The sequence below is a fragment of the Canis lupus genome, chromosome 19, assembly GCF_003254725.2.
Source record: "Canis lupus dingo isolate Sandy chromosome 19, ASM325472v2, whole genome shotgun sequence".
In the NCBI taxonomy this organism is placed as follows: Eukaryota; Metazoa; Chordata; class Mammalia; order Carnivora; family Canidae; genus Canis; species Canis lupus.
The window spans coordinates 31071829-31085838 of record NC_064261.1 but is presented as its reverse complement, the minus strand read 5'-3'; the positions used below and the strand labels follow the sequence as shown (position 1 = coordinate 31085838).

The 14010-nt window shown below is 36.5% G+C and overlaps 1 protein-coding gene across 12 annotated transcripts in view; it reads left to right on the top strand.

Annotated features, from left to right (window-relative positions):
* Positions 1-14010, top strand: part of PTPN4 (protein tyrosine phosphatase non-receptor type 4) — a 206884-nt gene that overhangs the window by 62095 nt on the left and 130779 nt on the right. For 8 of the 12 annotated variants that reach the window (XM_025429215.3, XM_025429221.3, XM_049097139.1 and 5 more), the window contains one exon: positions 3409-3462. The exons of the other annotated variants lie outside the window; for them this stretch is intronic. In XM_025429215.3, coding sequence (XP_025285000.1) covers positions 3409-3462 — 54 coding nt within the window. The remainder of the gene's footprint in view (positions 1-3408; positions 3463-14010) is intronic. 12 annotated transcript variants of the gene reach the window in all.

Here is a 14010-nt window from a genome sequence, read left to right as displayed (position 1 = left end):
TTGTAATTCTTTTGGGGTACCACAAACTACACCTGTATAAGGTGTGAACTTAATTGATAAATGTGTGTATTCTAACTGCTCCACTGACCAGCTGTTACTGTGTTTTCTTCCTCTCTCTGCTTTGGCCTCACTATTCCTGAAATATAAGAATATTGAAATTAATTACCCTACAGTGGCCTCTATATGTTCAAGTGAAAAGAACCTGTTTCTCATGTTATTCATTTAGTTTTTAGAGAGCACAAGTGTGGAGTGGGGGGAAGGGCAAAGGGACCGAGAATCTTAATCAGGCTCCACATCCAATGCAGAGCTCAGTGTGGGGCTCTGTCTCAAAGATCATGAGATCATGATCTGAGTCGAAATCAAGATTTGGACGCTTAAGTGCCCTGAGCCCTGAGCCACCCAGGTGCCCCCATGTTTCTCAGTTTATTATTAAGATTTTATTATTCATGAGAGACACAGAGAGAGAGAGAGAGGCAGAAAGGCACAGGCAGAGGGAGAAACAGGCTCCATGCAGGGAGCCCGACAAGCCCGACATGGGATTTTGATCCCAGGGGCCCCAGGATCACACCCCGGGCCGAATGCGGTGTTAAACTGCCGAGCCACCTGGGCTGCCCTGTTTCTCACTTTAAATCAAAAGTTGGAACTGATTAATAAGCTTAGTGAGGAAAGCATGTCCAAAGCTGAGATAGGCTGAAAGCTGGGTCTCCTGCAGCAGTTAGCCAGGTTGTGAATGCAAAGGAAAATTCTTTAAGGAAATTTAAATTGCTCCTGTAGTGAACACACAAATGGTAAGAAAGTGAAGTAATCCTTACTCCTGATAGGGAAAATATTTGAGTGGTATGGATAGAAGATCAGACTAGGCACCACGTTCCCTTTAAACCAAAACCTAATCCAGAGCAAAAGCCTAACTCTTTCTAATTCTATGAAGGCTGAGAAAGGTGAGGAAGCTGTAGAAGAGTTTGAAGCTAGCAGAGGTAGTTTCATTAGGTTTAAGGAAAGAAGCTGTTTCTATAACGTAAAGGTACAAGGTGAAACAGCCTGTGCTGATGTAGAAGCTGTAACCAGTTATTCCAGAAGATCTAGCTAATCATTGAAGGTAGCTACACTAAACAACAGATTGTCAATGTAGACAAAGCAGCCTTCTCTTGGAAGAAGATGCCATCTAGAAATTTATTTTTTTTATTTTTTATTTTTTTTAAAAGATTTTATTTATTCATGGCACACAAAGAGAGAGAGAGAGAGAGAGAGATGTCGAGACACAGGCAGAGGGAGAAGCAGGCTCCATGCAGGGAGCCTGACATGGGACTTGATCCTGGGACCCCAGGATCAGGCCCTGGGCTGAAGGCAGTGCTAAACTGCTGAGCCACCTGGGCTGCCCCCATCTAGAACTTTAATAGTTAGAGAGAAGTCCATGCCTGGCTTCAAAGCTTCAGTGGATAGGCTGTCTCTCTTATTAGGCGCTAGTGTAGCTCATGACTTTAAGTTGAAGCCACTGCTCATTGGTCATTCAAAAAATCCTAGGGTCCTTAAGAATCATGCTAATTATACTCTGCCTGTGATCCATAAATGGAAAAACAGAGCCTGGATTATAGCACATTTGTTTAAACAAGACTTAGTGAATATTTTAAACCCATTATTGAGACCTGCTGCTCAGAGAAGATGCCTTCCAAAATATTACTGTTCAATGGCAATGTGCCTAGTCACCCAAGAGCTCTGATGGAGACATAATGCTTGTTAAGTTTACCTCCCCTTCCCATTTCTATTTTGTGTGCTTTTTTGGTAGACTATAAATGCAATCTCACAATGTCTTTTAATTTAAAAAATTTTAACAAATATTTTATTTCTTTATTCATAAGAGACACACAGAGAGAGGCAGAGACATAGGCAGAGGGAGAAGCAGGCTTCCCTGCTGGGAGCCCAATGTGGGACTCATTCCTGGACCCCAGGATCACGAACGACCTGAGCCAAAGGCAGAGACACTCAAGCACTAAGCCACACAGGCACCCTCTTTTAATTTAAATTTAATGAAATTATTGAATTCATTGAATTTAGTCCTTCCATTTTTAAGTTCTTTTGTTTGTCCCTTCTGTTTTTTGTTTCTTCTTCCTTTTTTGCCTTCTTTGTATTTTTAGTATTCAATTTTGTTGTATCTTTTTTCTTTGTTTTTTTTTCGAGTTGCTGTATGGATTATATATACCTACGTTTTACAATGTACTTAGATTTCATGTGTTACCACTTCAAGTAAAACTGTACGCTTCCATTCATACAGTTCCCTATTCCTTCTACCTTTTTTGGTTATGGTTGTCATATGTATTAATTTTCATAGAATGAAATCTCCCCAAACATGCTATAAGTTTTACTTTCAGTAGTAATGCATATTTTATACAATTTAGTAGGAGAAAGTAGTCTTTTATATTTACCCAGATATTTACCATTCTTTTGCTTGATGTTTCAGATTTCCCTGTGGTTTAATTTCATTGAAGTGAAGAACTCTTAAGTATTTTTTTTAAAAGATTTTATTTATTTATTCATGACAGAGAAAGAGAGAGGAAGAGACATAGGCAGAGGGAGAAGCAGGCTCCATGCAGGGAGCCCGATGTGGGACTCGATCCCAGGTCTCCAGGATCACACCCTGGGCTGAAGGCAGCACTAAACCGCTGGGCCACCAGAGCTGCCCACTCTTAAGTATTTTTGTAGATCAAGTCTTCTGGCAATTAATTCTCTTAATTTTCCTGTTTGATGATGTTTTGAGTTGCCTTAAAGGATACTTTCAATGGATATTGACTTCTGGGTTGATAGCTGTTTTTTTTTTTTTTTTTTAGTACTTTAAATATGTAGTTTAACTGTTTAGTGACTTCCATAGTTTTTGATCCAAGCTCTGCAGTCATTCCACTTACTGTTTTCCTATATGAAATTTATCTTTTTAAAAAATAGACCCTCCTTTAAAATTTTAAGAAATTTGAGTGTAGCTTTCAGTGATTTGATTCTGATGGATCTGACCTTGGTTTTATTTAACTGAGATTTTCTAATCTTTAAATCCATTTCTTTGAACAAATTAGGATACTTTCCAGTTGTTGCTTTTTCAAATATTTTTTTTTTGTCATCAGGAACTCTAATTATGTGAATTTTAAATTTTGTCTAGAGGTCCCTGTGTCTCTGTTGATTGTTCCTTTTTTAAGATTTATTTATTATTTGAGAGAGAGTGTGTGTGCAAGTTGGAAGGTGGGGTATAGGGAAAGAGAGAGCGAATCCTCAAGCAGACTCCCCACTGAGTGTGGAATTCCATATGTGGCGCTTGAGCCCACCACCATGAGATCATGACCTGAGCTGAAGTCAGCCACTTAAAACAGTTGAGCCACCCAAGTGCCCCTCTTTTCATTTTTTTATAAACTTTTTTCTTTATTTCAGATTAGGTATGTTACTCATCACCTTCAAATGGACTTTTCAGCTGTATATATGCATGTATGTATGTATATATTTTTTTCTTGAATTTCTATATATTCTTTCATTTTAAGAGTATTCACCTTATATACTTATGGAGAATAGTTGTACTATGCTAAAGTCTTTGCCTGGTAACTCCAACATTGAATCATCTCAAAGTATTCATCAATTGACTATCTTTTATCTTGGAAATTGTTCAGATTTTTTCTGGTTCTTAGTGTATCAGGTAATTTTTTATTGTATTCTGGAGTTTTTGGAATCTTATGAGACTTGTGTCCTGTTAAAATCCATTATATAATATTAATTTTGTTGTTATTTTAGTAGGAGATTAACCCAGTACTCAAATTCTTTTCGTGTTTTATTTTGGGGGGGGGGGGCAGTGGTTCCTACATAAATTCAGTTTCAAAGCCTTTTCTATATAGGCTTTGGGTGTGACTTTGCATGCAGAATTGGTGGGCTAGTTGAGGCTGATGCTGGGGCTCAGTTCTCTCAGTCACTGCTATGGTTCTTTGTACATATTCTGCACATGCACAGGTTTGGCACAAGGCCAGGACTTAACACTGATTTATGTTCTTCACGTTTTCTGGCTTCTGGTGGCCACTTTTCATACTTGGGGCAGAAGGATGAAGTTCTTTGTTCTTTTGTGGGTAGTGCAGTCTTTCTGTGTTGGGCAGTCCTATAGGATTGTCTTAGAGTTAGCGCTGAGAGAAAAGTGAAAAATTAAAAGCAAACTACTCTTCAAAAAACCCTTTTTTTCTGGTTCTTCTATGCAGAGATGGGTGTTCTCTCTCCTAAAAATTATTAGGAGTTTTAGTTCCTACAGTATCATCACCATGGCCATGCCATTACATGATTGGTGCTGTCCCTGGGGCAAAGCTGGTAGAGAGGAAAAATGTGTCCACCCCCCCCCCCCCCAACACACACACACTCTTCAGTTCACAGGGCTCCTTCTCTGATCATCTTACCAGAAATTGGGCTTCCCTTGTCCCTTTTGATGCACATCCCTCCTGTGCAGTTCTCTAATTCAACCCATCTTTGAGTCACAGGTGTAAGTAATTAAAATTGAAGTGGGTAAAAAGAAAACCTGTAAGGTTCACCATACCTCAGATTGTGATTTTGCCTTTCCCCTCTGCCTGCTGTAATTTGCTTTTCAGATTACTCATGTAATTGCTTTATATATTTTTATCTCAAGTCTTTAGTTGTAATCAGTGAGAAAAGTAGCTTCTAAGCTTCTAGTGTGCTTATTTCATATTGGTGTGCACCAAAAATTGAATATGAATCTTTTCTTAGCTACAAAAACTTACCAAGTTTTTCTTTGGTAGTTGTATAGGGTCTTATCGACTTACTTGTTTCTTTGTTTCTTTTTTTTTTTTAAAGGTTTAATTTATTTATTCATGAGAGACACACACAGAGAGGCAGAGACATAGGCAGAGAGAGAAGCAGGCTCCTTGAGGGGAGCCCAGTGTGGCACTCAGTCCTGTGAATCTGGGACCACGCCCTGAGCCCAAGAAAGACGCTTAACCACTGAGCCCCCCAGGTGTCCCCATACTTGTTTCTATAAAATGACACTTGGCTAACTCTCAGTTTCTCATCTGTAGAAATTTTCCTGCTTTTCAGTATGTTCTCTTGTTTAACCTAGTTACCCATAAATATGCTTTTATTTTTTATTGTTTGAATTTATTTATTTAGGATATGTTTCTTTAGAAACAGATTTCTTTCATATATTCAAATTAATATTTTATTGGACAATTTTATAGCAACATGATTCTTAGTTGTAGCTTTGTATTATCTGCCAGAAAATAGTAATCTTTCATAATCGTGCTGTATTATTTCCTTAGAGCTTTTGGGTCTGTTTTTTGTTTTTTTGTCTATAACAATGTGGTAGGACAATTGATCTCTTTTTCATAGAGAATTCAAACTCAGGGAGTTTGTACCTTGCTCATAGTGGTAGACTGCGACCAAAATCCTGGCTCTCTGACTCTTCAAACTGATGATTTTATCTTCCACACCATCTGCTATCAGTTGAGGTTTGTTCCTTTTCTGTATCTTCTGATCAGTGACACAGATTAAAAATACATTAAAAGTTGTGGTCACAAAAGATTGGAGATAAGTAGTCCACCCTGCTGTTTTTCTTATTATTTTTGTATGCATAGGAATTAATGGTGGGCACTTAGGGAAGGCTTATTAGAAGTTCAGATTCCTATCTGTACACCTCAATTTCATAGGTCTGTTTTGGGGGTCAGAAATCTATATTTTAAAAGAGTATACAAGATGATTTGGATGCATGTAGTCTCTGTCCTTATAGAAAAATGTAGTTGGGAGGGATGGAAGGCTGCCTTGGCCTCATTAACATTCTATAATTAGCCATTATTTGTAGAACACATTTTTCTCTTTGTTCATTGCATATGGTAAATGGAACATAATCAAAATCCATGTTAAATCCCATCTGTATTATACTTAGAGTAGGTTTTCTTTTTCTTTTTCTTTTTCTTTCTTTTTTCTTTTTCTTTTTCTTTTTTTTTTTTTAAAGATTTTATTTATTTATTCATGAGAGACACACAGAGAGGCAGAGACATAGGCAGGGAAGAGAAGCAGGCTCCATGCAAGAGCCCAATGTAGGACTTGATCCCAGAACTCTGGGATCACATCCTGAGCCAAAGGCAGTTGCTCAACCATTGAGCCACCCAGGCGTCCCTAGAGTAGGTTTTCTGTTTAGTATTTTTCTAAAGATGATTGAGAAAGTATAGTTTTACAAGAGTTGTCTTTAGCAAGAAGTTTTGAGCCTATGCATATCTAGTAGTAATTCTCAAATGGGCTGATTTTGTACCTGCTCCCCCTTCCCCAAGGGACTTTGGCAATGTCCAAGCATTCTGGTTGTCACAGTTGGGTAGGAGCTACTGGCATCTAGTGGGTAAACCAGGGATGCAGCTAAACCTTCTGTAATATGCAGGACAGGCCCCCCTCCGCCCCCCCCCCCCCCCCCCCCCCCCGCCCCACACACACCCTGAGAATGATCTGATGTAAAATCTCACCTGTGGGCAGCCCGGATGGCTCAGCGGTTTAGCGCCGCCTTCAGCCCAGGGTGTGATCCTGGAGATCTGGGATTGAGTTCCATGCCGGTCTCCCTGCATGGAGCCTCCTTCTCCCTCTGCCTATGTCTCTGCCTCTCTCTCTCTCTTTCTCTCTCTCTCTGTCTCTCTCTCTGGTCTCTGTGTATTCTCATGAATTAATAAGTAAAATCTTCAATAAATAAAATGTCATCTGTGCCAAAGTTGGTTGGTTGTGAAACTGTGCTCTAAATTAGTGTTAAATGAAAAATTTTTGATTAATACATTTATGTTTTTGAAAGAATCTTCTTTTAGTTGCAGTTTTCTACCATTTGGGTGTTTTTACTTTTGAATTTTAAGAGTTAGGAGATTTTGTTTTGTCCCATAGCACACTCCCACACACAAACATTTCTTCTTAAGTTGATAGTTTTTATTGTGCATTTGCATAACAACACTGGATACATGAGAATGACTAAATTAAATCTGACCTGTGTGTAGATGTCTAATCTCCCTGTGAAAAAAATCTATTTTAGTTCACCTTTTAAAGGAAGGCAAAGAAAGAAGGTAGAATGTTTGGGGGATTAATTTTTAAGTAGGGGAGGTTCTACTGTGCAAAGAGTAAAATTTGCAAGTTTTGTGTGCATCAGCAAAAAATACATTGGAGTTCCCACTAGGCCATTTACTTGCTAATTTTCCTTGGTAAAACAAAATTTTCCCAATCTGAATGAATATGAACTGGTGTTTCATTGAGAGTTCTGGTAGTCATGTGGAGTAGAAGTAACTTTATTTGAAATACAACATACATAAAATAAAACTCAAATCTTAGGGGAATCTGCTTGGTTTAGTCAGTAGAGCATGTGACTCTTGATCTTGAGATTGTGAGTTTGAGCCCCACATTCGTGAAGCATACAAAAAAAATCTTAAATGTAAGATTGATAAAAATGACAAAGTGAAATCTGTGAAACCACCATTGGATCAAGATATAGAATATTACCAATATGTTAAAAACATTCCTTGTACTTCCTTCTTGTTTTTTACTCCTTGCCCAAGGCGGTTACCAGACTGACATCTATCACCATAGATTAGTTTTGTTTGTTTTTTAATGTTACTAGAATAAACCATACAATTACTGTTGTTGTAAGTCACAGTATCAGCAGTTTCATATATGGTTCAGCCTAAATATTCCACCCCTTCTGTATGTATGATATTCCATTTCTGGTAGCTGGTCTCCCAAAATAGCCCTGCAGTGAACTTTACAGGTAAACTCACAGTATTGCAGAATTCCTCACCCCTGAATTTTGCCTAGCCTTTGCGATTCATTTTTATCCAAGGCAGTAAAGAGACTCTTTGTGATTACCAGTAACATGAAGCCTTCTACCTTCTACCTTCTAGTTGGGTCTCTTAGAACTCACACTCTTGGAACAGTCTCAGAATCCAGCTGTCATGCTGTGAGAAGTCTATATCATATGGAGAGGCCATTATTTGGAGGCTCTCTCATTAACAGTCTCAGCTGATATTCTGGCCAGCAGTCAGCACCAGTTCCAACAATGTGAGTGAGCCATCTTGTACATCACGCTACTGTCAAACTTCAGATGAATTTAATAGCTGCCATCTAACTGCAGCCATGAGTAAGAACCACAAGCTGGGCCCATCATCCTACCGGAGCATGAAAGATATTAATACTTCTTAAAAAACACTGTGGTGTGTTTACCATAAAGCAATAGATAGTGAGATATCATTGCATATGTATACCAAAATTTATCCATCGCATTGTTTGTGGACTCATGGTTTGTTTACACTGTGGGGCTACTTTGAATACTGCAGCTCTAAACAATTCTTATACATACATACATACATACATAAATATATATACTTCTATTGGGCAAATATCTAAAAGTCAAAAGACTGGGTCAGAGTGGTTATGTTTGCATGTACACTTCATCAGCAGTTTATGATCCTCACTAACCCTTGGTATTTTTAAATTTCAACCATTTTGATGCTTGTGTTACAGTACTGTGGTTTTACCTTCTAATGAATTTTTTCAGCACTTAACACAATAACACTAATCCTACTCTTCCAGTGAATAAAAAGGGAAGTTACAGTTCACAACTCATTTTGCAGAATGAGCACAACCTTCATATTAACAGCTACTCAGATCATTATATAATAAAGGAGTATAATAGACCAATATGAACAAAACTTATAAAATTTCCACACAAATTATTAGCAAATTAAAAACTATATATGTATTTACACAAAATACTCATAAATTTGTTTATACCAAGTTAGGTTAATTTCAGCAATGTAAAATATAATGGAGAAAATCCAAGTGATCAATTCCCCAGTGTATTAAAAAACAAACAAAAATTTAGTGGATTAGAAATAGAATTTACATAAACTGCTAAACGATATTTACAAATACCTAAGGCATACATCATACCTAGAAATGAAATATTGAAAGTTTTGCCCTAACAGTGGAAACAAGACAAGAATGTTTACAATCTAGGACTTCATTGTGCTTTTGTTGTTGCTGTTTCCTATATACTTATTGATCATTTATGTTTCCAGTTTTTACTCGCACTCCTTTTGTGGTTTGCCAATAATTTTGTTGACTTTTGCTAAAATCTTCATGGGAAAAAGATTTCTCAATTCTTCTTGGTAGGACTTGTCAACTTTTACTGTGTATGGTTTAACAGCTTTATTGAGATCTACTTCACATTTAAACTGTATATAGTTCCTTTTTAATTGTATAATTCAGTGGTTTTTCATATATTGTAATATTTTGAGAATTGTAATACATATAACATAAAATTTGCCACTTTAAAGATTTTTGAGTGTACAATTCATTTGCCTTGATTACAGTCGCACTGTTTTGCAGCCATTTGCTACTGTCTGTTTCTTTCTTTAAGATTTTAAAAATTTATTTCTGATATTTCTCAGAGAGAATGGCAGAGACATAGGCAGAAGGAGAATCAGGTTCCCTGTGGGGAGCTTGATGCAGGACTCAATCCCAGGATTCTGGGATCATGACTTGAGCTGAAGTCAGACACTCACCCACTGAGGCATCCAGGCATCCTACTAGTCTGTTTATAAAATTTTTTCAGTCACTCCAAACAGAAATTCTGTAATCATTAAGCAATAGCTTCACATTTCTCCCTAACCCCAAAATTTATGGGTTTGCCTATTATAGATACATAAGAGGAATCTTAGAATATCTTTTTTTATGTATGGTTTGTTTCGTTTAGTTTAAGGTTTCAAGATTCCATGTAGCATGTATCAAAACTTTGTTCCTTTTTTATCTCTGAAAAATACTCCATTGTATAGATTTACCACATTTTGTATATCCGTTCAGCTGTTGATAGAGACTTTGGGTTGTTTTCACCTTCTATCTCTTGTGAATAATGCTGCAATGAACATTAGTATACAAGTATCTATTCATGTCCCTGTTTTTAGTTCTATAAGGTATATACCCAGAACTGTAATTGCTGGATCATGTGAAAATTTTGTTTAGCTTTTGAAGAACTGCAAAATTGTTTTCTAAAATGACTGCACCACTTCATTCTGACCAGCAATGTGCAAGAGTTCCAGTTTCTCCATTTATTTGACAACACTTGTTATTTTCCACTTTAAAAAAATTATAGCAATCTTAGTAGATGTAAAGTGGTGTTTTTTTTTATTGAGTTTTATACTGTATTTTTGGAACTACTCTATTTGGTACATAGAAGTTAAGAATTTGTATATTGTTTTGGCAAATTCTACCTTTTATCATTATCTAATATAATGATTTTCTTGATACTTAGCGGTGTTTTCTTAGAATCTATTTTATTTGATATAAGAATTTCTACCAGGTTTCTTTGATTGGTATTTGCCTTTTACGGTCTTTTAACTTTTAATCTTTTCATGAGCTTACTGGGCTTTTGTATATCTTCTTTGTAGAAATGTCTGTGTGAATTCTTTGCGCATTTTATAATTATTTGCCTTTCTATCTCTGAGTTGTAAAAATTCTTTATATGTTTTGGTTTCATGTATCTCATCAGATATAGGTTTTACAAATATTTTCTCTCATGCCATGAGTTGTCTTTTCATTTTGTTAATGATATCACTTTTTGAAATATAAAAGTTTTTGTCTTTAAAATTAAAATTAATTTCATTTTTTTTCTTTTGTCACATATGCATTTGATATGATATCTAAAATACCATTTCCTTGGCTGTGGTCACAAAGATTTACTTTCTGTGTTTTTTTAATAAGCCTTTTTTAGTTGTAAGTATTAATTTTATGCCTATAGTCCATTTGGAGTTCACTTTTTATGGTGAGAGGGAGGAGTCCAATTTCATTCTTTTTAATGTAGATATCTAGTTTTCCAGACATGATTTTTTAAGTTAAGTTTTAAATTTTAATTCCAATCTAGTTAACATACATTAGTTTCAGACATACAGCATAGTGATTCAATTCTGTACATTCCCCAGTGCTCATCACACTAAGTATACCTTTTAATTCCCATCACCTGTTTCATCCCCATCCCTACCTCCTTTCTAGTAACTATCAGTTTGTTCTATATACTTAAGAGTCTGTTTCTTTTTTTTTTTTTTTAATTTTTTTTTATTTTATGATAGTCACAGAGAGAGAGAAAGAGGCAGAGACACAAGCAGAGGGAGAAGCAGGCTCCATGCACTGGGAGCCCAATGTGGGATTCGATCCCGGGTCTCCAGGATCGCGCCCTGGGCCAAAGGCAGGCACCAAACAGCTGCGCCACCCAGGGATCCCAAGAGTCTGTTTCTTGATTTATGTATCTGTTTCTCTTTTCTCTTTGCTCATTTGTTTCTTAAATTCTATATATGAGTGAAATCATAGTGTTTATCTTATTAAAAAACAATAAGACTGACTTATTTCAGTCAGTCTGACTGACTGCTATCACTTAATATTATATGCTCTAACTCCATGCAAGTTGTTGCACATGGCAAGATTTTGTTCTTTTTTTCTGGCTAAATAATATTCCATTGTGTATTCCATTTTATATATGTCACCTGTTCTTTATCCACTTATCTATCAGTGGAACTTGGGCTGCTTCCATAATTTGGCTATATAAATAATGTTGCAATAAATACAGGGTTGTGGGCAGCCTCGGTGGCTCAGTGGTTAGGCGCTGCCTTCAGCCCAGGGTGTGATCCTGGAGACCCGGGATCGAGTCCCACATCAGGCTCCCGGCATGGAGCCTGCTTCTCCTTCTGCCTGCGTCTCTGCCTTTCTCTCTCTCTTTCTCTCTCTCTCTGGTGTCTCATGAATAAATAAATAAAATCTTTTAAAAAAAAATGTGGGGCTGTTCATGTATTCTTTTCTTTTTTTGAGAGAGCAAGAGAGACTGTTTTTAATTTTAGCCATTCTGTCACCTGTTTTAAATTTAGCCATTCTAATACCTGAGGTGGTATTTCATAGTTTTGATATGCATTCCCCTGATGAGTGATGTTGAGATGTCTTTTGGCCATCTGTCTTCTTTTAAGAAATGCCTATTCATGTCTTTTGCCCGTATTTTAATTTGATTATTTGTTTTTTGGCTGTTAAGTTGTATCAGATTTTTATATATTTTGGATACTAATCCTTTATTGGATATGTCATTTGCAAATATGGTCTCCCATTCAATAGTTTGCCTTTTAGGTTTGTTGATTGTCTCTTTTGCTCTACAGAAGCTTTTTATTTGGTTGTAGTCCCAACAGTTTATTTTTGCTTGTATTTCCCTTGCCTTAGGAGATATATCTAGAAAAATGTTGCTGTGTCTGCTGTCAGAGAAATTGCTGTTGTCCTCTCTTTTATGATTTTTATGGTTTTAGGTCTCACATTTAGGTCTTAATCCATTTTAAGTTTATTTTTTGTGTTCCAATGTTCCAATGTTCATTTTTGAAAGGACAATTCATTCTCATTTGAGTTGTCTTGACCCCCTTGTAACAAACCAGCCCATAGTAAATTTAAGAGTTTATTTTTGGATTCTCAATCTTATATTCTATTCCAAAGTCTTGCCTTATATGAACACATCACCTTGATTCCATAGTTTCATAATAAGTTTTGAAATTGAGAAATGTATTTCAACATTTGTTTTTCTTTTTTAAGCTTTCTTTTTTAATAAAGATTTTATTTATTTATTCATGAGAGACACACAGAGAGAGGCAGAGACCCAGGCAGAGGGAGAAGTAGGCTCCATGCAGGGAGCCCAATGTGGGACTCGATCCCAGGTCTCCAGGATCCCGCCCTGGGCTGAAGGCAGCACTAAACCACTGAGCCACCGGGGTTGCCCTTAAGATCGTTTTAGTTGCAAATATATTTAGGACTTCTGGGTCCTGGTGGTGGATTGACTCTTTTGTCATTCTATAATGTCTACTTTGTCTGTGGTAAATATTTTTTCTCCTAACTCTGTTATATCTGACAGTAATATGGGCATTCCTCCTTTCTTTTAAGTAATGTTTGCATGGTATATCTTTTCCATCATTTACCTTCAACCTATCAAATCTTTATATTTGGCATTTCTTGGATACAGCATATAGTTAGGTCATGTATTTTTTATCTTCTCTGCCTGCCAGCCTCTCTTTGAGTCCTGGTTGAAAATTGCTTTTTTTAAGAGAAGGGTTTTATGTACTTTTCCAGTAACTTGAGGGCACCATCATGCCAAGATCTCTTGTATTTTTTCACTTGGGGTTCTCTAACCACATTGTAGCATGAATTGTGACCAGACAGGCAAGTTGTACTTTTACTTTTTAATGTTAGTCATGAGTTTCTCATACGTAGCCTTTATTATGTTGAGTCATTTTTTTTCTATACCCACTTACCGTTGAGACTTTTTATCATAAGTGAATGTTGAATTTTGTCCAGTGCTTTTTCTGCATCTACTGAGATGTCCATATGATTTTCATCCTTTGTTGGTATATCACTTCGATTGATTTACAGATGTTGAACTATTCTTGCAACCCTGTAATAAATTCCTCTTGGTCCTGGTTATGATCCTTTTAATATATTGTTGAATTCAGGTTGCTGTTATCTTCTGTTGAGGATTTTTGCATCTGTATTCATCACGGGTATCGGCATGTTTGTTTTGTTTGTTTTGGTGGTGTCTTTGTCTGGTTTTGATATTTGGGAAATGCTGGCCCCATTAAATGATTTTGGAAGCATTGCTTCCTCATCAGTTTTGTTGAATAATTTGAGAGGGCTAGGTACTGACTCTTTAAAGTCACTAATGAGGCCATCTAGTCCTGGGTGTTAATAAAGTTTTATGAATTTTTTAAGTTATAGATTTAATTTCAACACTTGTAATTAATCTATTCAGATTTTTAATTTCTTTGTGATTTAGTCTTTATAAGTCATGTATTTCTAGGAATTGTCTATTTCTTCTAAGTTTTACAATTTATTGGCATATACCTGTTTGTAGTAGTCTGTTATCATCCTTTGTATTTCTGTAGGGTCAATTGTTACTTCATCATTCCTGATTTAATTTATTTGGGCCCTCTCGCTCTCTTTTTCTTAAAGGATATTGTTAGA